Below are 24,749 nucleotides of genomic sequence, written 5' to 3'. Positions count from 1 at the left end.
TAAAGCCGAGTTACAATTTATGTAATATTTTACAATATTTTATCTAAAACTAGAGATATACCTTAGAAACTGAGAAATATAATATGCGTTTCTTTTGGTTTACATACGTGGCACTCCTAAATACACAGTAAGTTTTCAAGTTCCCAGAGAGGTTTTTTAAAAAATCGGGCCCTCTAGCGGCCTTGCTGGCACTGAGATTTTCTTTAGTTATTTCTCGCCGTTATCATAGGTTATTTCAAGGACATGTTGATGGAGAAAAGTTGAAAATTTAACAAATTAAACAATCTAGAGTTAGATTGGCATTTTTTTACCGATAAAAATGACTATGTTCAGAGATATCTTAAAAGACTTCACTATATTTGTATAGATATTGTAAAAGTTTTTTTATGAATGACATAAGTCATATTTTAATAATCCAGTTTAAAATAAATGCAGTTTTGGGTTTATGTGTACTTCATTTAGGGATGTGATTTCAATACCACAAGTACAGAACAAGTATTAAAGATGTATGTACGCGGAAATATATATTCTTTCAGAAAATGAAAGTCAAGCGAGGACATTGAAACTTCGTCACCAAAAAGATTTTACAGGGCTGAGAGAGGTGACACATTTCTCAATACCAAACGAAGCGATTGGTACAATGAGTTTTAGCTGTCAGCACATTCTAGGGACGAAAGAAATATTAAAGGGCGGTAGTCGTCGCGCCACGCATGCGCGAGATATATGCAGTGGGTTTCATATAAACAAAGATGGCGACTTTCACTGTTGCGCAGATTAATGAGTACAAACTGAAACGTTACCAAGCTTTAATTAAGTATTTTTCAGGTGATTAGAAAGTATCGTGGGTGTCACCGGCGATAATTAGTGCTGGTCGCGAAGTGCATGCGCAGGGCGACGGCCACCGCCCTTTAATAACAATATCTATATAAAGTATTTTACATTACTAAATATGTAGAAAAAGTGTGATTCTTATCCTATTTTCATGTATTTTTTCCTTGTTCGCAGTCATAGTGGATGAAGATCAAGGTATATAAAGAGAAAATGTCTGTCCCTGTCGTCGTCGTTGTTCACTCTGTTGTAAAACATTTCCTTGTATTTACATTAACTCAAACAGTTTTTAATCAATTTATTTAAAACTTGGATATTATGTTAACCAGTCTGGTAACTCAGCTAAGTTTGATACGGTTAATGTTCTATGTATATTACAAGATATTGGTTAAATTTCAGTTAAATTTGTATTCGTCTTGTTATACAATAACTCAAACTATTTTTATCTACTCACCTTCAAATTTGTGAATTTCATCAATCCCTATGAAATGTCAACCAAGTTCAATTTTGGTGTAATTAGCAAGTGTAATACAGTACAGGTAGTATTAAATGTTTCGTAGTATTTTTCTTGCAAAATGTTGTTCCTGTATTATTATTTTTTCAGGAACTTTTACACAGTTCATATTATTCTATAAGGTACATTGAATTAATTCAGTACATTTTGCAGAATTTTGGTTAGATATGTTGCTGAAATGTTTTTAAGAACTTTTTAAAAATTCATGGTATATTATTCCTTAAGGAGCATATAGTTTAATACTGTAACAGTAAATGTATTCATTGATGAACATTTTTCTTTTCAAGTACTTTTAGAAACTTTCATACAGTTCATGTTGTATTATTCTTTAAGGGACATTAATATTATACAGTACATGTAGTATTATTCGAGGAATATGAATATTATTTATTTTTTTAAATCCACTATTAATCAGAATAGTTCACACATAAATTTTAGCAAAGGTGGCAAAATTTAAAACTTCAGTCACCGTGGTTACAAACCTGTTGACGGGGGAATCTTAATAGAACAATGCATGCACTGTATTGTTCGCTAAGCCACAGGGAGCCCAGGAACTATAATCAACTGTAATACGCAGTCTCTATGAGCGGGGGGGGGGGGTATCGGCTGGTATCTAGTGTAAGAAATAGACAAGGGATGAAGGCTCCAGCCAGCTCACATTTTTTAAACTCGAAAAAACAGACGAAAAAAATAAAAAATAAAATCTAAAAAAAATACCAGGTTGAAGAATATTAGTTGCTCCTTCGAATTTATTATTAAATTTTTAATATTGTAAAATAAACATTCCAACTTATGACGTAGCCTTAGTTATATCACAAATTAGATGCATTTTTTTGGTCCTGACAATCATGGTTGATCATGTGCAGGTTTTCAAAATGAATCGAATAAGGGGAATTCCGCCTCCATATATACAGGCACGTTAACGTTGTACTTGGATGTTCAGCTGTTTTATACATCTGTCTCCATAAACTGTATCATGCATACTCACAACATAATAAACCCATTCCCTTCATTCATGTTTATACATACATGTATTTATAAATTTGAATGACAGTTGAATCCAACCAGCCAATCAACGAGCACAGCGGATAATAATGTAATTTAAAATATTCCATTCTATTTGGCTAAAACCTAATTATTATGTATCTTGTGTTGAATAAGATATGAGTATAAGTGTTTTAGCATTACTAGTATTAAATGTTTATGATTAATATTAATTGATTCAGAACACTGGAATATGAAAATCAAGCATGCTTCATAATTCCATGGAGGTGATAATTCTAACTCGACTCGAATTGAATTCAACCACATTTACAGGGAGGTGAAATTGGTCATATAACAACAGATGTTTACGTTTGTTGGATAATAAAGTAGGCGATATTAACACAAGGTAGGAACGCTTTTCCACCATGACATCGAAATTGTTCGAGAATAATACTAGTAATTAGGCTCTAATATAATATCCGTCAACGCTAAGCAAATATCTTGTCAATGTGCACAAGTTAATACCCCCATTATATAATGGTCGATCCCAGCCTCTCTATAGGAACGATGGCGTCATATCTAAAAATATCGGATGATTCACCTTTCTATTTATAGACCCTACTCACCATCATAACAGAGGGAGTCACTCTCAAATATTTTCCTATTCAGCATTTTGCTGGCTATTTAACGACTGCCGATCATAACCAGTTTTCACATCGTATTTGTCGGTTGTTTGAAACACGCTTCGGAGCTACAGTTTTATCAGACACATCGTAAATATGAGCATCAAAGTAAATAAAGTGTCTCAGCCAGAATTGGCGAAACACGACTCTGCTGTCTTGGATTTAGCCTTTGCAATGGACTGCACGGGGAGTATGGGAAGCTATATTGCTACAGCACAACAGGTAAAATGAAAAAAACAATGTGTGTATAAATCGCCTAACACATATAAAATACTGATTTTTTGCGGGATTGTGTCTTTTTACGGGCAATATAATCCCGGGGAACATGTACCTACAGCCCCGATTATGTTAAACCACGGTTACTAGAAGGAGGATAAGAGTTCATTAGGGCCCCTTAGGGTCTTTCGTAGTTGTAGTTATCTAGAGGGGCATATACAATTGCACCTTCCCCTAAATTTCTATAAGACCAAATTGTACTTTAGTTGAAACTTTAGACGCAAACTAGGGAAGTTTGATACTACTTTAGTTTTGTGTGAAAAGGCTACGAGGAAGTTAATCTGTACATCTGGATACTTTTCTTTTCAGCCATTATTTACCAGGAAGTAACTTACAACCAGGACTGTGTAACAACCAATAGAATGTATCTGATAGAATGTGCAAGAATGAATGACAATAACAACTTTATTGTGCACAACCTTGAAAAAATTCAACATCAATGAAGTGACAACAAAAATTTATAATAATTTATAAATGAAAAAATGTACAAAACACTAACAAAATATTTATTTTTTTATTTTGAGGCCAAAATTGTTCTCACTCCCAATTGCTGGAGCCGTATACTTTCTAATGTCATGAAAATGAAAGCAATAATTTCACTGAACAACCTACTTTATCATATCATCATCTACTTTACCTTTTGCTCCCTCATATTGATGATAGGAATTTATATATATATATTTTTAATTGATTTTCTTTTTGTATTTTTTTCATTGTGTAAACATTTTTGTTCTTAACATCAAAGTCAAGTGGATAATATGAATCTAGATCTAACTAATTTAAATAAAGGAAATTGATATAAAAACAAAAAAGGTTTTTGCAACTATCAAATGTTGTAAAAGTAAAATTAAATAATAAGTATAATTATAGGAACACTTCAATAACTGATTATAAATATAATGATTTAGTAAGGTCAAGAAAAATTCTTTTTCTCGTCCCAAGGAAAATTGATGAGTTGATGCGGTTTTATGTATTTTTTATATTCAAGCGCGGTGGTCGCCGCGCAGCGTGAGTTTAAATTTGTATTTTACACGCATTGTATACATGTACGACGCTATGAGTCCCATATCGAACAGAACACAGCACGATGACTGTCGCCCTTTAAGATTATTCAAAACTACAACAAGATACACCATGTTTCATGAAGGTGTGAATTTGTTTTACATAAAGTAATTTTAATTTCCATTTCACTTCATTAAAAATGCTTGCAACTCCTCAGAAGAAATTAAAATAGTTAGATAATATACACTAGCAAAAAAGAAAAATATAATATACACTCACTAAAAAAAAGTCTCAACAATACATAAATATTAATTATAAACAAAAATAAAATACAAAATACAAGTTATAGGACAATTAAAAAAATAATAATTTGGAAAAAGGGGTTGCTGTCTTTGAAGGAAATTGTTATAAATGTTTATAAATTTCAAATGACCATTGAATATCACAAGCCTTAGGGGATGAATACCACCCATACAGGACTTCACTGTGGTCAGTTGACCTTTAATCTGTTTTTTGGACACTGATTTGTAATTCTTGGTTTGTTTTACAGAATGTGAGAACAATAGTAGAAGAGATTGTATGTAAAGAAAAATCTGATGTCCGGTTGGCATTGGTGGAATATCGTGACCATCCTCCACAAGAAAGTACATTTGTAACAAGGGTACATGACTTCACTTCATCTGTCAGTAGAATGAAATCGTGGTTAGATGCGGCAAGTGCTTCTGGCGGTAAGAAATTCACTACCATAAGTATACAAGCTGAGAGAAATATTGTTTAGATTAAACAATTAGATTAAACAATATTTAGCTTAAATATTTAGATTAAAAACCTTAATGACCAGGTGGACGTGGTAGAACCGTATATCGATTCCATAGACCCAAATGATTCACCAGATTCACCCAATGATCAGAAACATGAATATTAATTTCACCTAACATGTGTATCATTGATATCAACAGGCGGCGATACACCAGAAGCGGTGGCTGATGCTTTACATCAAATATTGAAACTAGATTGGAGACAAGATTCTACAAAAATATGCGTGTTCATTGCAGACGCCCCACCTCATGGACTTGGCTGTCTTGGAGATGGCTTCCAAAATGGTAACAATTTTTTTTTTTAACCAGTAATTAATTAATCGATGTGTCTAGTTGTACTGTGAGTTATTTTTCAAGTAAAGCTAATATTAATCGTGTCATTGTCATTGTCATTCGATGGCATAAACTTTATATGTTTAATTTTCGGCTGAAAAACCTTATGGCTTTGAAATCGGCTATTAAAGAAGATGGCTTGGATGGTTTCCTTCAGATTTCTATATTTCACGATAACTTCAATTCTCTGATTGACTCCTGTGTGCGAAGCACAAAAGGGAGTCTTTGCAGTTACCCTGTCTGTATGTCTGTATGTCTGTATGTCTGTATGTATGTATGTATGTATGTCACTTTTTTTGTTCCATCGTTATCTCAAGAACCACTAATCAAATTTTGGTGAAACTTGGTACATAGATGCTCTGGGATAATGCGCAGAGCTGATTAGGTTTTGGTAAAAATCTATGAATATTAATTACCTAATTTGCATGATAATTAGCTGATTTTTAGCTGTTCCAAAATTGTTCCACAGATATCGGAAGAACCACTCATTGGATTTTGATGAAACTTGGCACATGGATGCTCTGAACTAGTGCGCAGATCTGATTAGTTTTGGGTAAAAATCTATGAATATTAATTACCTAATTTGAATGATAATTAACTGATTTCAAGCTGTTCCATGACTGGTCCACTGATATTTGAAGAACCACTCATTGGATTTTGATGAAACTTGGCACATGGATGCTCTGAACTAATGCGCAGATTTGATTAGTTTTGGGTAAAAATCTGTTAATATTATTAATTACCTAATTTACATAATGATTAATCAATTTTCGGCTTTTGCACTGATATCTCAAGTACTAATCATAACATTTCAATAAAACTTGGTACATAGATGTCATATGACACTACACAGACCTAATAGTTTTTAGGGTAATATCAGTACATATTAATTACCTAATTTGCATAATTAATTAATTTTCAGGTTTTGATATTTCAAGTAATAATGATCATGTTTCAATGAAACTTGGTACATAGTTACTTGAGGACTGTGCAGAGACCTAATTAGTTTTGGGTAAATATTTGTGCATATTAATACCTTATTAGCATAATTAGTTAATTTTCAGCTTTTCACCTGATATCTCAAGTACTAATCATCACATTTCAATGAGACTTGCGACATAGATATTCTAGGACTATGCAGAGACCTGATTAATTTTGGGATAAATAATTGTGCCTATTAATTACCTAATTTGCATAATTAGTTAATTTTTTGCTGTTCTATGGCTGTTGCACTGATGTCTAAAAACCACTCATTGAATTTAAACGAAACTTTTCAAGAGTACCTGTCACATTTCAATGAACCTAGGACTATACACCATATTAGTTTTTGGTAAATATTTATGCTTCTTAATCACTTAATTAACATAATTAATTAATACTGTATATCTCAAGTATTGATCATCACATTTGAATAAAACTTGGTACATAAATGGTCTAGGACAATAGACAGCCTGATTAATTTTGGGTTAAAATCTGTTCATATTAATTCTCTAATTAGCATAATAATTAATATTTTTTTGGTTCTAATCACATTTCAATGAAACTTGGTACATTGTGCAGACCTTATTAGTTTTACACTTAAATCTGTTCGTTACCTTATTTGCATAATTCATTTTCTGCATTTCCATCAACATCTCAAGTTCAAGTAATTTTGAATTAATTTTTAATGTGTCTCCAATACTCTCAGCACACGGGAGTTCTTTCTAAGCTTTCTTTGATTTAATGTGTCTCCAATACTCTCAGCACACGGGAGTTCTTTCTAAGCTTTCTTTGATTTAATGTGTCTCCAATACTCTCAGCACACGGGAGTTCTTTCTAAGCTTTCTTTGATTTAATGTGTCTCCAATACTCTCAGCACACGGGAGTTCTTTCTAAGCTTTCTTTGATTTAATGTGTCTCCAATACTCTCAGCACACGGGAGTTCTTTCTAAGCTTTCTTTGATTTAATGTGTCTCCAATACTCTCAGCACACGGGAGTTCTTTCTAAGCTTTCTTTGATTTAATGTGTCTCCAATACTCTCAGCACACGGGAGTTCTTTCTAAGCTTTCTTTGATTTTAGTGAATGTTTTTGTCATTTTGGTGAAAATGCTATTTTATATGTACCCTCTGTAGACCTTTGCAGATTTGTTCATTTCATGAAGATAACTCCAAAAGTCAGTTGATCAGTCAGTTGAAAGGTATTTTATGGGTATGTTTGTTTTATTCAGGTTGTCCTGATGGTTTGGATCCGATACAGACAGGAAACCAACTTGCTGAGAAATGTATCACGATGTACATGGTTGGCTGTGAACCTAGCATATCACCATATAAGGAGTTCTTTATGGCAATAGCTCATATGACAGGTGGTCAGTATGTACCTTTAAGAAATGCTGCGTTATTGTCTCAAGTTATTATTGGTGGAGCTCAGGAAGAAATATCTTTACAGCGACTCATGGAGGAAGTCAATCAAGAAGTCATTCAAGAATGTCAATCTGCTGGTGGTGTCCTGGATGAAGATATGTTGACGAGAAGAATCATGTCAAAACTCAACACAAAAGGTAACTATGATAAATGAGATAAAATACTATTGATATTTTTGACAGGTTGCTTGTTTTGACATGGACGGTAATAGCTGGGGAGGAGAGAAAAAACTATTGTGCTATCCTGTTCCAAGATTGCTTTAAGGAATTTTTTTTAACAAGGGAACAGGGGCGCATGACATGGCCATGCACCCCCTTACCCTTGGGAGCAGATCCTCTGGCAACCATAACATTCTGATTGACCAGTAATCACATGTCGCCACAGGCTACAACTGTGACCCGTCTGATAGTAATTTTGGCCCGAAGGAAGCCATAGAATGCTCAATTTTAACTTAGAATTATCAAAAACTACTCGCACTGAAAAACAACAAGTATTTTGTTTCTGGTGGCAGTCCTTGGCTATGACCTGTAATGTCATATATACATGTATTTATTTTTGTGTTTTATTTATTTACTTATTGACTCTTACACAATCCCGGAAGGAAAGAAAATGGTCACAAAGTACAAGAAAAAAAGAAAGAAAAAACAATATACTAAATAACAAATACAATCACTAAATTACTAAGTAATACAAACGCATGTATATGGCTGCCTCTTCTCATGTGCATAGCAAGTCGGTTTTTTTTTTTGTCAAACCCATTTTATTGAGTAAATAAGTTGAAGCGATGTTGGGTTGAAAAAAAAAAGATATAAAACTACGGTAGATTAAAACTCTTCTTCCCGACTAGCTTCCATGTTTTGAAAAATGCAGTTCAACTTCACACTTACATCAGACATTATATTGGACAAACATTTGTCACCATCAAATCCAAAATAGACTATGACATTGACAATGAATTGTTATTTTTTAGGTTGTAAATCAAAGCGTTTGCAAATGAACAAATCAGAGTTGAACACGGCATCACCAATGGCGATGAAATTCTCAAGGTGTAGTTCATTAGCAGAGGTCAAAAAGGATTTTGCTGTTGACAATTCATCAGCACCATTATGCAGCATGCTGCCAGCAATAAGGTAAGGGTGTATGTAAAAACAACTTGATACATGAACATATCCAAATTGATACAAATGGTTCAACATATACATGACTTCTACGGATATTTTTAGCTCCGCTGTCGACTTTGTCAAGCGGAGCTTATCATAATAATAATAATAATAATAATAATAAACTTCATTGATGTCGTATTCTTTATAGGATCTTGAGTTAAATTACAATAAAGTGTGGATGAAAGAAAAAAACAAGGAAGACAATAAAATAAAATAAGAATGATGATAATAACAGAACAAAAAGAAAAAAAACCTTGCAGATATGCCTTGATATTAATATTGTGATTTATTTGGATGAGAATGAAGGCTTTTTCATGTTATTTTCTCTAATTTTGAAACATTCATATATGTATTTAGCTAGTTTTATAATTGTTTTATTTTCATTGTTGTTCATCATAGCTATCATTTTTTCTTCATCTGTCGTGTTGACTCAGTGTATAGTTGGTTTCTTTCATTTTCATATAATTTGCAGTTAAGCAGAAAATGTTTTCCATCTTCAATTTCGTCTATATCACATACAGGGCATTTCTTTTTGCATGAGTGAGTGTCCATCGTCGTCGTCGCCCGTGTCAATGTTTTATTTTTTCGACTTCTCCTTGAAAACTACAAGCCTGAATTCTTTGATACTTGGTGTACCCGGTATATGTACCTTGGGTAGACCTCGCTCAGATTTGTGAATATTTTTGTAATTTTTGGTAAAAAGTGATATTTTCGACTTCTTGTTAAAAATGCAAGTCCAATTGCTTTGATATTACATATATAGGTACTACATGTGGTCCTCTCTCAGATTTGTTCATTTTGTGATGATATCTTTAATTCTCTAATTTTGGTAAATATTTTTGTCTTTTTTTGTAAAAAGTTATATTTTTGACTTCTTTTTAAAAACCGCAAGTCCAATTGCTCTGATATTACATATATAGGTACTACGTGTAGACCTCTCTCAGATTTGTTCATTTTGTAATGATATCTTTAATTCTCTAATTTTGATGAATAATTTTGTAATTTTTGGTAAAAAGTGATATTTTCGACTTCTTGTTGAAAACCACAAGTCCAATTTCTTTGATATTACATATATAGGTACTATATGTGGATCTCTCTCAGATTTGTTCATTTTGTGATATCTTTAATTCTCTAATTTTAGTGAATATTTTTTGGAATTTTTGGTAAAAAGTTGTATTTTCGACTTCTTGTTGAAAACCGCAAATCTGATTGTTTTTATATTACATATATAGGTACTACATGTGGACCTGATTCAGATTTGTTAATTTCGTGGTGAAATCTTCAATTATCTAATTTTGATGATTATTTTTGATGAAAAGTGATATTTTTGAATTCTTGTTGAAAACAGCAAGTCTCATTTCTTTGATACTATACATATTGTTCATTTTCTAATGATATCTTCTGTTCTTTCATTGAAATGTGCATTTCTAACAGCGGAGCTATCTCAGCCGACAGGCTGCTTGTTTTTATTTTGTTGACCATGAGCAATTAACAGCCTTTTAAGTGCTCCAAAACACGAAAATTTATCATGTCATCAACCACTTCTCAGGCATGAGTGGGTCAGTTGCATTCAAATTTGATATTGGCAAAAATTCAAAGTTAGTATTGACAAAATTATGCAATGTGCATATTCATTTTCATGATTTGATTTAAAATGTTATAACAGGCAATTTATATCTAAAACAAATAACATTAATAGAAACATGGAATCAACCATTTTACTGGTTTTGTGTCCTCAAATTAGGAACTATATTTTTTTCTCTAATTAATTTTGTTTGGCAATTAGTGTTATCATCAATGTTTACTCCTGATCTTTCCAAGATGGATGCAATGCAATAATTATTTTTTAATCTGTCTCATTTGCACACTGATTCAAAATATCTAAGGTCCATGAGATATTGCTAAATCTGCTGCTGCCTTTTGTCATATTACATGACCTCATGTGTAAAATTAATATAATTGTAATTTCACAATGTGTTTATTTCTTCTTTTACAGTTTGTGTTCACCTACTCCAATGATGGCTCCAATGATGGCTCCAATGATGGCTCAAAGGATGTCTGCTGTAACAACTCCCGACAGCGAAACTTGTACTGATGTTGAATCGAACGATTTCTGCAATGATGTGCCATCCAATGATGATAGGTATGAGGTAGTAGAAGACCAAGACATTAGCTATGGACAGGCACAAAGAATGGTACAGAAATCACTTGCAGTCAATAAATTGAAAAGTAATACAAAATAAATTACTACAGTTAACTCTTTAAAATCTATACTTTTGGGTGATGATCAACTTCTTAACTTATATGTTAACACCCAACCATATATCATTAAATAAAAGTCACTTATGAATAGTTATAGCCAAGCCCATACACAAACTATAATCAAATCAGGTGAAAAATGATAAATTCAATACAAACAAATTTGTTTGACCACATTTAAAAAAAATCAAATAAAGAAAAATATATAAAAAAAATTGCATGCAAAGTTTGGTTCGAAAAATTATGGCAGATGACATTAAAGATTATGTTTATGAACTAACTGGAAGAGAGTGGAGGGGTCCTTGTATATGGGAGGATTTTCTCTTCAGCAAATCCTGATTTGCACAGTTACTTCAGTTTGGGTTATGTAATAGCATAATTTGTGATTTTCTCTGTAAAGAGAGAGCTGGGGCTGAGTTTTATCGAGCATTTTTAATTTTCAATTTTCAGTGCAACATTCAGCTTTGTACATTGTAATACTTAAATAATACTTTAATAACACTTTAATAATTGTGTTTTGTATATTATGTACATACTGACAATCCTGTTTATATATTGAATATAAAATTCTCATCATTTTTAAGAAAACTTGTCATAATGTATTGTTGATTTTTTAATTTTGTATTTATATGTTACTGACCTAACTCTCCTTCATAAAAGTAATTATGTTTTTAGTGTTAATCACATTATATATATTCCAAATTGTCAGTAATACCATTATTATAAATTATAGGGTTATAAATGTAATAAACTATGCTGTAGTTATGTGATATAATATTTATAATAATTATATAATATCATGTGTACGTACGTGATTAATGTGTTTGATTAATGTTATTGTGGTGAATTAAAAGAAAATAAAAAACTTTTTTTTATCTTCACAATTTGAGTTACTATTTTCTAGGGATGTTTGCTGTGTGCTAATTTTAATACAACAAAGTAATACTTGTTAATAATGAAACTATGAAATGCCCATGACATTTGACAGTGACATTGTAACGCTTCTCATCAAAACAATATACACAATTCTCTTAAACATTTTATTCAATTCTATTAATTTTAGGATATTTTAATTACTTAAACAATTTATTATTTGTGAAGTCTTACTGTTGTTTTTCTTTGTGTTTGATGTTTGTAATTTTTGCCTTTGTTTGATGTAATGTATAGTAGTCAGTGATATTAGCCTTTGCCTAGGTATTTCAAACTGCCGTTAAATAAACGAATTGAATTGAATTAAACAATATACACAATTCTCTTGAACAATATACACAATTCTTTTAAACAATACACACAATTCCCTTAAACAATGTATTCAATACTCTTAAACCATATACACAATTCTCGAACAATATACAAAATTTTCCTAATATACACAATTCTCTTAAACAATGTACACACAGTTCTCTTAAACAATATACAAAATTCTCTTAACCAATAAAGGCAATTTTCTTAAACAATATACACAATTCTCTTAAACAATATACAAAATTCTCTTAACCAATAAATGCAGTTCTCTTAAACAATATACACAATTTTCTTAAACAATATACAAAATTCTTTTAAGCAATATAAACACAATTCTCTTGAACAATATACACAAGTCTAAATAAATTATTTTTACAAAAAGTTGTCAAATCGAATATCATATTAGACCCTGATAATCAAATGACTAGTCATATTTCAAGTTAAGTAATTTTAAAGCTTCAACACATTAAAAAAAAACAATGAATAAAACTCACGATAAATTAATGTTACAAAGAAGTAATCGAATATTATATTTGACCCTGATAATGGAATGGTAAGTCATATTTCATGTTAAGTAATTTTCGAGCTTTAACACATGTTGAATTGGCAAAAAACACAAAAAATACAATTGAAATAATATAACTCAAAGTAATTTATTTTTATAAAAGAGTAACATATGACCATGATGATCGAATGGCTAGCCATATTTCATGTTGAGTACTTTCCAATAAATACAATTAAATAAATATTTATTTATTAAATACAATAATTAATTTTTACAATAAGGTAACATTTTGAATATCATATTTGATAATCGAATGGTTATTCATGTTAAATAATTTCCATACTTTAACACATGTCAACATAACAAAAAACAATTCAATGAATAAAACGCAAGATAATTTATGTTTACAAATATCATATTACAAATAACATATCACAAATTACATATTACATATTACAAATACATGTAACATATTACATATTACAAATAATGTAACATATTACAAATACCATAACATATCATATTACAAATATCATATTACAAATAACATATCGAATATTATATATGACCTGAGAGTTCTAAGTGATACTGTCAAGTTTTAACTGAAACACCATGTTTCAATTGAATGAAACATACCAGCCCACTCAGGAACCCAACACAGATAATGTTGTCTTGTGTCATATTGATACATGTTACCGCATGCTCAAAAGAGTAACTGGTGATAAGAGTTGACTTAAAGTTCTTTGTTTTATCAACTTTCCAGATTTTCAATGTCTTATCATACGATCCTGTTATAATGATATCCTTGTGGACATGAACAGCAGTAATCATGCGAATATAACCTTCATTTGAACATTCTGTCGATGTGATCATATTTTTGTTGGCATAGCTACTGCCAACACTTCCTAATATTTCTCCATTTGTAGGATTCCAAATGTCTAGTCCACAAAGTATACCACTGGAAAGAACAAATCCTTCCTCAAAACACTGTGCAACATTCCCCCATTCATTCTGGTGACCACACATGTCTTTTATAATTTCTCCAGTTTCCAAACATCGCTTTTCTGCAGTATAGTCGTCATAGCAACAGATTACATGATTTCCATCTACCGACATTGCCATTTTCTTCATAGTGAACTTTGACCCCAAAGAAAATGATCTCAGAAGTGCACCAGTGGTTAGTTCGTGGACCTCTATGACATTGTTTTTGGAACCAATGATGTATCTAGTTTTATCCGCTGTGACAGTGAGACACGTGATACCGTTTAGAGATTCCCCAGATTTGTAACGTCGATGTTCTTTTGTTTCTAAGTCCCAGTATATCACAGCGCCATCATGTGAACTCGATAATATATTCACGTGACTGGTCATATATAAAGATGTCACAATATCAGTATGGCCATATAATTGGTGGATACGTTTCCCAGCATTCACATCCCATATGGTAATTGATGTGTCGTCTTGTTTCAGTCCAGTGGAGAGAAGTTTCACTGTCTTGTCTTCAGTGTATGCAACTAGATTAGTTATAGTGGATGATCCTTGTCCAACTTTTTTCACATTACTAATCGTCAGCGCTCCATTTTCATGACTTCTCACTGGAGTTTTTCCACACTCATAAACACGAGCCTTATCAACTGTCTCCCATGTTAGAATCATACCATTGTGAAATCCAGCAAATAAAAACATCGCATCTGGATCATCTGGCATGGAATGCAATGCAGTAATTGCAGTGACCGAGTTCATGGCGTCATGAGGGACCTGCAGTCGTCCAATGGGATTCAGTTTCTTTAATCCTATAATATTTAAGTTTCCATTATTAGTGCCTGTGATTATTATTTCATCGTTTTCAGTTAAATACAGGGATGTGACAATATCATGGTGATCATGTCCACTCGGTATCCTTGATTCAATTCTATTCTCTAAATTCCACTCCCGAATTTTACTCATTTCTTCCCACCCAGCCATTAGGCGGTTATAATTTGTCTGTGAAACAACTGGATACTTGTATCTTTCTGACTGATGGCAGTGATGTTGTGGATAAAATATTGTGCGAGACTGCTGTAGTAAGTTATCTTTTGGGATTTCCCAGGTGCACACACTTGCTTGGAACACTGCAGTAATCCTTAATATCATCTCCTGCTGTATCATGGAAACATGTAAATACTTAACACCATTGTCAATTCCTGATAGATGATGCAGTTTAATTCTCTGTTTGATGTCCCAAACATTTATAATATTATCGTGTGATGCTGAAAGTAATATATCTTTACCATGCCATCTTGAAGATTGCAGTGCTGTTACTGGGTAGTCATGTCCAAGAAGGGGCTCTCCAAAATACTTCTTATTGTCTATATTCCATAAGCGAATAGTTGTGTCATTGCAACCAGATATTATACATGCCAAGGCATCTGATATTGTTATGCAATTTATAATATCAGTGTGGCCATAAAAAGTATGGATGTGTGAATATGTTGACAAATCCCATATCTGCACGGTGAAGTCATGTGATGCTGTAGCAGCCATCTTTCTATCAGCAGTCAATGCTATGGCACTAACAGGTGATATGTGAGCTTGTTGTACTGTGGCTGCTTTGCTGCTTTCTGGGTCACAATCCCAAATCTTCAAACAACAGTCCTCGGCACCTGATGCCATTAATTTCCCATTTGGTGAAATGGCTATATGTCGAATTCGTTCAGCATGCCCCTGGAATTCACGGACTTTTCTGCCGTTGCAAAGTTCCCACATTCTAATCATGCCATCACCACTTCCAGTGAACACATATTTACTATCTTTGGACAAACCACATGATATAATTCCTTTATTGTGACCATGAAGTTCAAACAGAATCGTACCAGTATTCATATCTACTACTTTTGCAGCATTGTTTTTACCGACTGAAATGACAGTATTATCATCATTAGCCAATGATATACATGAGATGAGTTGTAACCCAGGTTCATGCTGCTTTAGTATGTTGCCAGTTGTGAGACAGCATACACGCAGTTGGCCATCTTCTGCACCAGTGACTACTTGATCACCTTGACTAGTGATGCATACTTGGCGAACAGTACACTTGTGTCCTTTAATTGTCAAACTGCATGTTTTCATCTTCAGATTCCATTTCTTCACTGTTTTATCTTCTCCACCAGAAACTGCAAATGTACCATCTTGTGAGATGGAAACACAATAAACAAAACTATCATGTCCAGAGAGTGTATAAACTTTATCAAACTCATTGTGAAGTGGCCATATTTTAAGAGTTTTATCAAATGAGGCAGTTATTACAAACTCGTTGGATGGATGGATAGCTAGACCAAATACAGAACCTCTATGATGATCAACTTCTTTTCCTAGAACTTTCTCTTTTCCAGTAGAAGCATCTATCTGAAGAAGATGAGCTGTATTGTAACCATATCCTCCAGTTCCATATCCCGCTAGTATGTGTTTATTATCATGGGTGAAAGCTACACAAAGAACTGTTGCCCTGTTGTCACGTATGAACCGTTTCAAGAAGCCACCTGGCTGAGAAAGGCATGCTGTTATTGGAATGAGAGAACATTGGTTGGATAAATCTAGGTCATGTTTAATCTGGTCAAGGAAATCAACTATTCCTGGGTCAGGTACATCAACTAATGACCCAAGAAGCTGGTTTGGTAGTTGATCCTTGTGTTTGGCAACCACTTGTCCAGTAAACGTAAGAGCTGTATACACATTTTTGATGCTGTTACTTACGGGTAATTTTCTGTTTTCGCAATACTTAAAGTAATTTTCATAGTCAGAGATTACTTCTGCAATGTCAGTTTTTTCCAGTTTATTTTTAACCCAGTTATAGTTCATTAGCAGCTGCATCACATCATCATGCATTTCAGCTTTCAGTAGATGGTGCACTAGGTACTTGTAAACGTACCCATCATTCCGCGCTGTCCACCATGGAAAACATTGTTGGGAATGTGGAGTAATTACCAATAGATTAGTACGAATCACATCCTGCTTATAGTATTCAACAAGGTCACACTGACGTCTGCATAACATACCATCACCATAAATGTAGTTAAATTTATAAACCGCATATCCCAATACCAAATCATGCAGTTTGTAGCTATCAATTCCCCCATCTTCAACCATATTCACCAAGGAAGATGCAGTCAGAACATCCAAGTCTTCATCTAGCTGTTCCATCTCTTCTTTACATTCGACATCATATAAACCCACAGGTTGGCCTTTCATCCAAAGCTTCTTCAATACATCAACTGGTATGGGCGTGTCTTCAGGAAATAGTGCTAAATCCAAGAAATGTTCCTGAGCTGAATTTAGTTTATTCGATTTTTCATCTTTACCAAGATAGTCAAAGCTAATATCGAAAGCTCCCATCAAAGTGTAATCATAGCCTTCTTTTTTTAATTCATTGGCTCTGGTTTTCCAAAACGTCTCACTGCATTTCAGTTCTTCAAGTTTTTTCTCCCACAATCTCTCAATTTTGCGAGTTGAACGAAGAGCTGAACCTAAAAGTGCAATAGCTAGGGGGTGATATTTCAAAGCTGCAAGGAATTCATTTACACATCTAGATAACTGTAACTCTTTAATCGTATTTTCATCCGTTTTCATGTAATTGAGAAACATCATTCTAGACTGCTGAACACTCAGATCACTAAGTAAAAAGCTTTCAGCATTGTGGAATGCAAGAACTTCCTCACGACGTGTTGTAATTAGAATACGACATTTTGGACCAATCACTCTAAAAGGTGTTACGTCATCTTCGTTCCAAACATCATCAAGAACTAGAAAAAGTTCTCTCAACTTGGTGAACTCTCTGAGCCAATCTACGCCACTTCTCTCATTGTGAAAGTTACCCTTTTCTCCAGTCAAATAAAAGTGGATAGTATTTAGAAGTGGCACAACCTCAGGATTCTGCGATACAGTAAGCCACACCACCTCCATGTTAAAATCCTGACAGACTCTCTGAGCTAAGGCTATTGCTAAAGTAGTTTTACCTATTCCTCCGAGTCCTTTAATGCCAATGGGTGATGTTTTACAGAGAAGTGGCTTTCTACCTAAGATACCAACAGGTTTTACTTCTGACTGTTTTATTAGCTCTAGTAGTTTCTGAATCTCATCTGGACGATCAATATATTCTTGGGGGAGACAGTCCACTCCATGGCATTTCTCTGTAAATAAAACAAAAGACTGCAAGTGAATGAAGCTTTTAAGTAAGCCAGAATGCTATGAATTGTGAAATCTGTCAACGTTAAACATTGTATTTGGCTGAATTAACACAATATGTCTCGTATTTGTAACAACATTGAACAATCTCTTCCATGAAATAAGTCCAAGAAATGGTTAATTATGCATAACAATAAACCGACATAGCTGCCAGTCGGTCATCATAAAACAAGCTGATGTTATCCGTGTGACGTACGTACACACAAACTTGACTAAAATAAATAAAACCATCCCAACAGGCCTGGATTTTCTGCGCTAATAGATTATATTCCACTGCAATCCAAAATACCAGAAGTGAACATTCAAACCCAATATGTCTTTCCTTATACCAAATGAAAGCAAAATATATGAATATCTGAATATGGATAGAAATGCGTTCTATTCATTTTCAGATATTCACTTGTGGTAAGAAAGCCAGCTGGGCATTATGACTATAATCACGAAACAATACAAACAATCATCCTAGACAGGACTTATCAAATGGTAGAAAAAAATGACCGAAAAACAGATTGACAAGAATATATGCTATTTTGTTTTTCAACCAACCACCAATTTAATAGGTCCAGTTATGTCCGGGAAATGACGTCGGACACATGGACGCATAAATCACAGCGTATAGACTATATTATCAATAGCGCTAATAGAAATGCTGATATTATTGGTACATACGTAATAATTCTCGTTCACTGCTGTCTTCATCACCGTATCGCATTCTCTTCGTAACTGTAATTATAAATAGCACATATAATAATACTGTATGCATAGCAGTTCACAGTTCACAGTTAACAGTTAACAGTTAACAGAGGCACAAGTCAAGTACAAAATAAATACAGATGATTGTATGCACTGTGCCTCTTATCAATAAATCGAATTATGTACAATTCTCACCTGGTGGATCCTGGTCTTTGTCATGGTGTTCACATACACCTTGTTGTTCTAAACCTATTATTGAAAGAAATGACATTGTTATTTTGAGTTTAAATAAAAAACATCGTACACCCTCAACATATGATCTGTACAAAATATCTAACAAATGTCTGTTTGGAGGGAAAGGTAAATACGTGATTCTATACCGATATTTAAATGGTACAAATAGCGATATTATGCGTGTATTTGTATCCTTCGTGTTAATGCAATGAATTAAAATAAATGCAACAGACATTTAAACAATACAATAACACAATCAAAAAAGTAAGAGCACCACAAACAATTTATATTTTCTCGCAGAAACACAATATAAATAACCTGGTTATTTCGGTTTTAGTCCGTTTACTGGTGTGTGCCACATAATGAGTGAAATTCAGTGATCGCTTTATGTAGTTAGCTGTGTTTGCTCATATATCTCATTTTCAATTGCGAATGTATATATGACTGCAATACAATATAAGTTACTGTCACGAATAAACATGCAATAGCTGAACAATAATATATTTCAACTAACGTTTCACAAAGTCTTGGAATTTCTCTGACAAGTCAACTCTATCGATCTTCATAAATATTTCTGTCATCCTTTTTGCATCTTTTGGGAATTCGAGTCTACCCATACATGACCTTAAAAGTTCTTGTCTAAATTGCATTGTCTTGCATAGATTGTCTTGGTGAATGTCATCAATAGTCACATCCGATATCCCCAAATGTCGTGCAAGTATTCTATACTCTCGAGCTGTTACATACCCGGTGAGAAAGTTCGCAATTTTATCATCTGTAAAAAATAACAAGTGAGCCCTTAATCTATACTTTGTTGATATTACACAATAATACTGCAAAGTACTGTAAACAAAGAAAGTGGGTTTAAGGTTCAAATAAATGATTACATCCTCGGGACATATTCTCTTGCTAAATTTGTATGGTCACTGAACTTTAAATCGCGATAGTCGTCGCGCTGCGCATGTGTCACATTTGTGTTGATAAACATTGATTTCCCCACAATCCAATGCGCTCTTCAAATGGAAATCACAAGTATGAGGTTTGACCTGGTTGCGACTTCCACTGATTACCGCCGGTGACTCCTTAGATACCTTCCAATAACATGAAAATTACTTAATTAAAGCTTGGAAAACGTCTCAGTTCGTACTCGTTGATCTGCACAACAGTCAAAGTCGCCATCTTTGTTTATATGAGACCCATATATCTCGCACATGCGCAGCGCGACGACTACCGCGCTTTAATTAACCCCAACGAATTAATAAGCCCCCTTAACTTAACAGATTGCATTAGAGTGCAAATATTTACTCACCCATATTTAGGTCGTTGAAATGTTACTACTATGTTTACGCAATATCGTGTCCATGCATTGCCTTATGTACATTTCACGTTGTTATGTAGGGTATACAATATTTACGCAAAACCCGTAGAATGGAAACGATGAACGTCGTTGTTATTCTGGCCATTAACAAAAATAGAAAAGCAGGTAAATAATAGCCTATAATAATGCAAATAGGCCGGAGTCATGTACGATATATCAGATATTTAACGAAATCGAGATAGTTATATTATAGATATAGACCTGAACACACATTATGACGTTATGACGGTATATATTATATATGAAGGGAGGCCCGGATAGAGGCCCGAACAAGGTAATTTTTAACCATGTTGCGTCATGTCTAGACGTCACCGACATACGATAATTTCTAATTTTACACGTTGCTCTTTATGGGCGCGTTGCTAATTAACTATTATATATTACACTGGTATCCCCATCTATTGCATAATTACAAATAGTGTCATGTTCTTGTTTTTCAGTTTTTAAAATAAAGTCATTATTGTTTTGGCGCGAATATAAAAGTGATGACACAATAGGGATTGACATAAATTGTAAAATGTTCATTGCTACATTTACAATGCTAGCCACCATGGTGACACATACATATACGTTCCTTGACATTGTTAACACCTATGACTTTACTGCTTATAGCTTTACTGCTAAGTTTGTTCGCACTACACTGCGTTATACCCATTTTGCCAATAACTGGCATAGTGACACAAATTGAGTCCTTATTTAAAATTATTCAGCGATTAACGACATGTTTCTGTCCTGGCATAAATATCGCTTTACAAGTGAATGGCACAAAACTGTGACTTTGTTTATAAACGCATCTATATCTATATTTGTAAAATGCGATAAACAGCTTTCACTCAAATTCAAATATTCAATAAAGATTGACCCAAGAGCTAAACAACGTCACATGACATAGCAATTACGACCGCCCACAATTTCGAAATGAGGCGCTTGGTTATTGGATGATGTCAACGTCATTAATATTAACTGGAACTAACTTTGATGGCAAAACACCATTTCCGAACTGGTCAATTTGAATTCTAACATCCATTTTGATTCATAAAAAATTATATTCATAAAACGTTATGTCCTCAACTGTAAGATAATGTTGGTTGTTTGGTTAGTTGTATCAGAATTCCATTTCCAGTAGACGCCATTGCTAAAGCCACACCGACTTAATGTTATGGATGACATCCGCGCGCGCATTAGTTTTCGCCTGTTCTCAAAAAAAAAAAAAAAAAAAAAAAATCTCCTATGAAGAGTTGTCACAGATCGGTTTTCAGTCTGGAACTTGCCAACTCATATTGTCGCAAAACGCCGAATTTTCGTAAAACTCGTTTTGGACTACCTTAAAACGTGTCAGTTATGTCGTAAATGATCTTCTGCACATGCGTACTGTGTTGCCGGGAATTCCAACATGGCGACCACGCCACCAAAATACGTGAGCATAAAAGTTCAGAGGGAAAACGGAGGGATTGTTGTAGACTGGTACGCAATTGACGTCGGCCAGGGAGATGTGACGTTTACACAGCTATAAGGACATATTGTCCAGAGTGGCTGTCCCGCGATGCAACGATGAGAGAAATGGGATAGGAGTGGAGGTGTATGGTGGCCTAGGGATGTGATAGCTGAGAAGGAAGAAAGGACCTATTGTTGAAGAGATCAATGTGTGGGGTATACAGGAGTGCAAGAGATCATTTTTTTTCTGATACTTGAGGCTGAGATCCCTAGACATGAAACATTAGACATATTTGTAGGGTTAACATGTAGGCTTCATTTCAATGGTTATACCTGTGACAGTAATACAGTACGAGATGCGTACATCAACATGTGCCTCCTACAAATAAAGACTTGTTGTGTTTTTTGATACACTGTGTTCTGTGGTTCAATTCGTAATACAAGCTCCGTAGTCCTGTTGTTTTAGCAGGATTATTTTTTCGCTCTCTCGCATTAGTTTTGGGGTCTCCAGAGGATGTCATTCATAAAATTAAATCAGTGTGGCCTAACCAAAATTCCACAATAACAAATGACACATTGCCTAGGCTTTACAAAATAAACCGGCTGATAAACACATGAAGGAACTTTTCGATCTGGTTCACCGACCTGTTAATGCCCGGGGCTCATGGTTAGCTATAACGAGTCAATGGTCGTTTTGATCATTAAAACGTTCCGATAACATTCGTTAAACAATACAAATATACCAATAATTGTTTCGAATTATTTATGCATCAGACAGCTACAAGTTATTTTGAATTATCTAAAATTATTCTGACGAGCTACTTACCTTCGGGTGTAACTCGAATGAATGTGTGCTACAACAGACTGGTACGTGACTGTTTCAGTTCCCAATCAATGAACGGCCATATATACGGTGATCCGTAACTGCAATCCGAAATCAATGATAAGTATTGTGTATTGTATAAATTATTATAATTTTGACAGGATGTAGCCGTGGCCGTGCTATATGATACACACTTTAACCAATCAACAATTAGAATGTTACTCGATAAATGTTGCCCCTTTAAAGTATGTACTATTCTTGTTGACCATCTACAAACACTTCAGGAAACAGCGCACACTCAGTTTAACCATGTATTTGTAAGTAGTTTGTGTAAAACTATAGGCTTTGAACTTTGTACCGAAGTATATAATACAACTTCCAAAAGTTAAATATAAGACAGAGAAACGTGTGTACTGTAAGGAAACGTCTTTGCGAAGGTCGTTGAAATATAATTGTTAGTTGCGGATTGTGTTTATGAACCACCGTAGTATGCACTCACCTTAACCCACCTGACCTAAATAATTGTGTAGCATTGTAAGCGCTCTCGCTTAAACAAAAAGAGACTTCTATATGGCAACAAGAATTACAGCCATGTTTCGCTTTGCCCGTGCAGGTCACTCGCATTGTGTTTACACTACTACACAGGCGTTCGGTACCTTTCCTTGATAATGAGAACAACCAAATAGTAAACACGATATTCACTCGTTCGTGAGTGAGTGGGGACGGGTATTTATCGTGTTCAATATATATTTGTTCTTATTTTCAACGAAGGTACCGATCACATGTGTACAAGGTTTCTCGCAATTCAGCTTAATTCCGTTAACAGTTGTAATATGCATTCAAATATACAAAGACAATTATTAGGGATTGGAGTATATATTTTATTACTTGTTTTCATATGTAGATTGTGGATGACTTAATTTGTGTTGCTGCATATATTTACAATTTTCACGATATCACCCTATTAAGACATGATAGGTAAATCAGCTGATAAACATGAAAATGAAATAAGATTACATTATTGTTAGGATGCTGATGTAATTTAGCCCTTTTAACGAAACAGTTGAAAACAGGGAAAGAGTTCTTTAAGACCCTCCATTTCTAATCTAAACCCTAATGTTAACACTCCAGCCCCCAAATGTAATTGCATATATGTCTCTCAAGAAAACTACGTCCTGAAGAGGAGACTATACAATTAAAATGTGGAGGCCAAAGAAGCTCAAAATTAACTTGCTGGCGACGTCTGGATCGCGTTCGCTCTGAAAAATCATGATAATACGTGATTATATCGGGGGGGGGGGAGGTAAATGTTTAAGCTCATACTGTTTTATTTGCAAACCAAAGCTGTAAGTTTACGCCGAACCCCAAACCCAATATGCCAGGCCCGCCCTCAGGTTGGCTGACGTATGTCGACTGTTTTCAAAATGAAAATGCAAACATTGTTGAACTTTTGTAAACATCATCGCGGAGTGCTTATCGCTTATCAGGGAAACAATCACAATATTATTATTTTACACTCACCATCGATGGCTAAGCTGAGTAGTCGTTTCACTCCGCCCGGGTGTTGCCGGTAGTATGGCTTCCAACCTACAAACATCTTTGAAGGACATTTGCTGTAAACAATCTGATTAAAATAACATCCTAGTTTGGCTTCATTTTTTCAAAATATATTGTTTAACTATTCATTTTTATCATACACTTTCTTTTACTTTGTTTTAATTTATTATTTATTTGCTGGCAGTTTTTTAACGTTTTGGTAATCGTGGCGATAGTAATTCGTACTTTCATAAGTACTTTCATATTAACATGCTCAGCCACCTTGTCAAAATATTAAACCAAGGAACAGTTATCTTAATTCAATGCAAACAAACACCACACGCACAAACTCATTGGAAGCGATGTCACCCGTTAGATTATCTCAAACCGATAGTAATTTGTTAGTAATTTTTTGAACAG

At 34.0% G+C, this 24,749-nt stretch overlaps 1 protein-coding gene across 2 annotated transcripts; it reads left to right on the top strand.

The window, feature by feature from the left end:
- Nucleotides 1–2,972: 2,972 nt before the first annotated feature.
- Nucleotides 2,973–11,463, top strand: LOC100378011 (uncharacterized). Of its 2 annotated transcripts, none has more exons than XM_002733416.4 (6): nt 2,973–3,231; nt 4,838–5,015; nt 5,247–5,390; nt 7,647–7,976; nt 8,810–8,969; nt 10,999–11,463. In XM_002733416.4, the coding sequence occupies exons 1-6, from the start codon at nt 3,106–3,108 to the stop codon at nt 11,243–11,245; spliced, it is 1,185 nt and encodes a 394-aa protein (XP_002733462.1). In that variant the 5' UTR covers nt 2,973–3,105; the 3' UTR covers nt 11,246–11,463. The 2 variants fall into 2 exon arrangements, with proteins under 2 accessions (XP_002733462.1, XP_085361807.1); XM_085505681.1 differs by lacking the exon at nt 10,999–11,463 and adding an exon at nt 9,151–9,289.
- Nucleotides 11,464–24,749: the final 13,286 nt, after the last annotated feature.

This window comes from Saccoglossus kowalevskii, chromosome 11, assembly GCF_978046115.1.
Source record: "Saccoglossus kowalevskii chromosome 11, keSacKowa6.1, whole genome shotgun sequence".
In the NCBI taxonomy this organism is placed as follows: domain Eukaryota; kingdom Metazoa; phylum Hemichordata; class Enteropneusta; family Harrimaniidae; genus Saccoglossus; species Saccoglossus kowalevskii.
The sequence above is the reverse complement of the archived record's forward strand: the minus strand, read 5'-3'. Positions and strand labels throughout refer to the sequence as shown.

Bases quoted from the DNA above. Each gene is read 5' to 3' on its own strand.
- LOC100378011 (XM_002733416.4), top strand. From the start codon at position 3,106: ATGAGCATCAAAGTAAATAAAGTGTCTCAGCCAGAATTGGCGAAACAC. The intron at 7,977-8,809 runs GTAACTATGATA...GTTATTTTTTAG, and splicing joins GTCAAAACTCAACACAAAAG to GTTGTAAATCAAAGCGTTTG. The intron at 8,970-10,998 runs GTAAGGGTGTAT...CTTCTTTTACAG, and splicing joins AGCATGCTGCCAGCAATAAG to TTTGTGTTCACCTACTCCAA.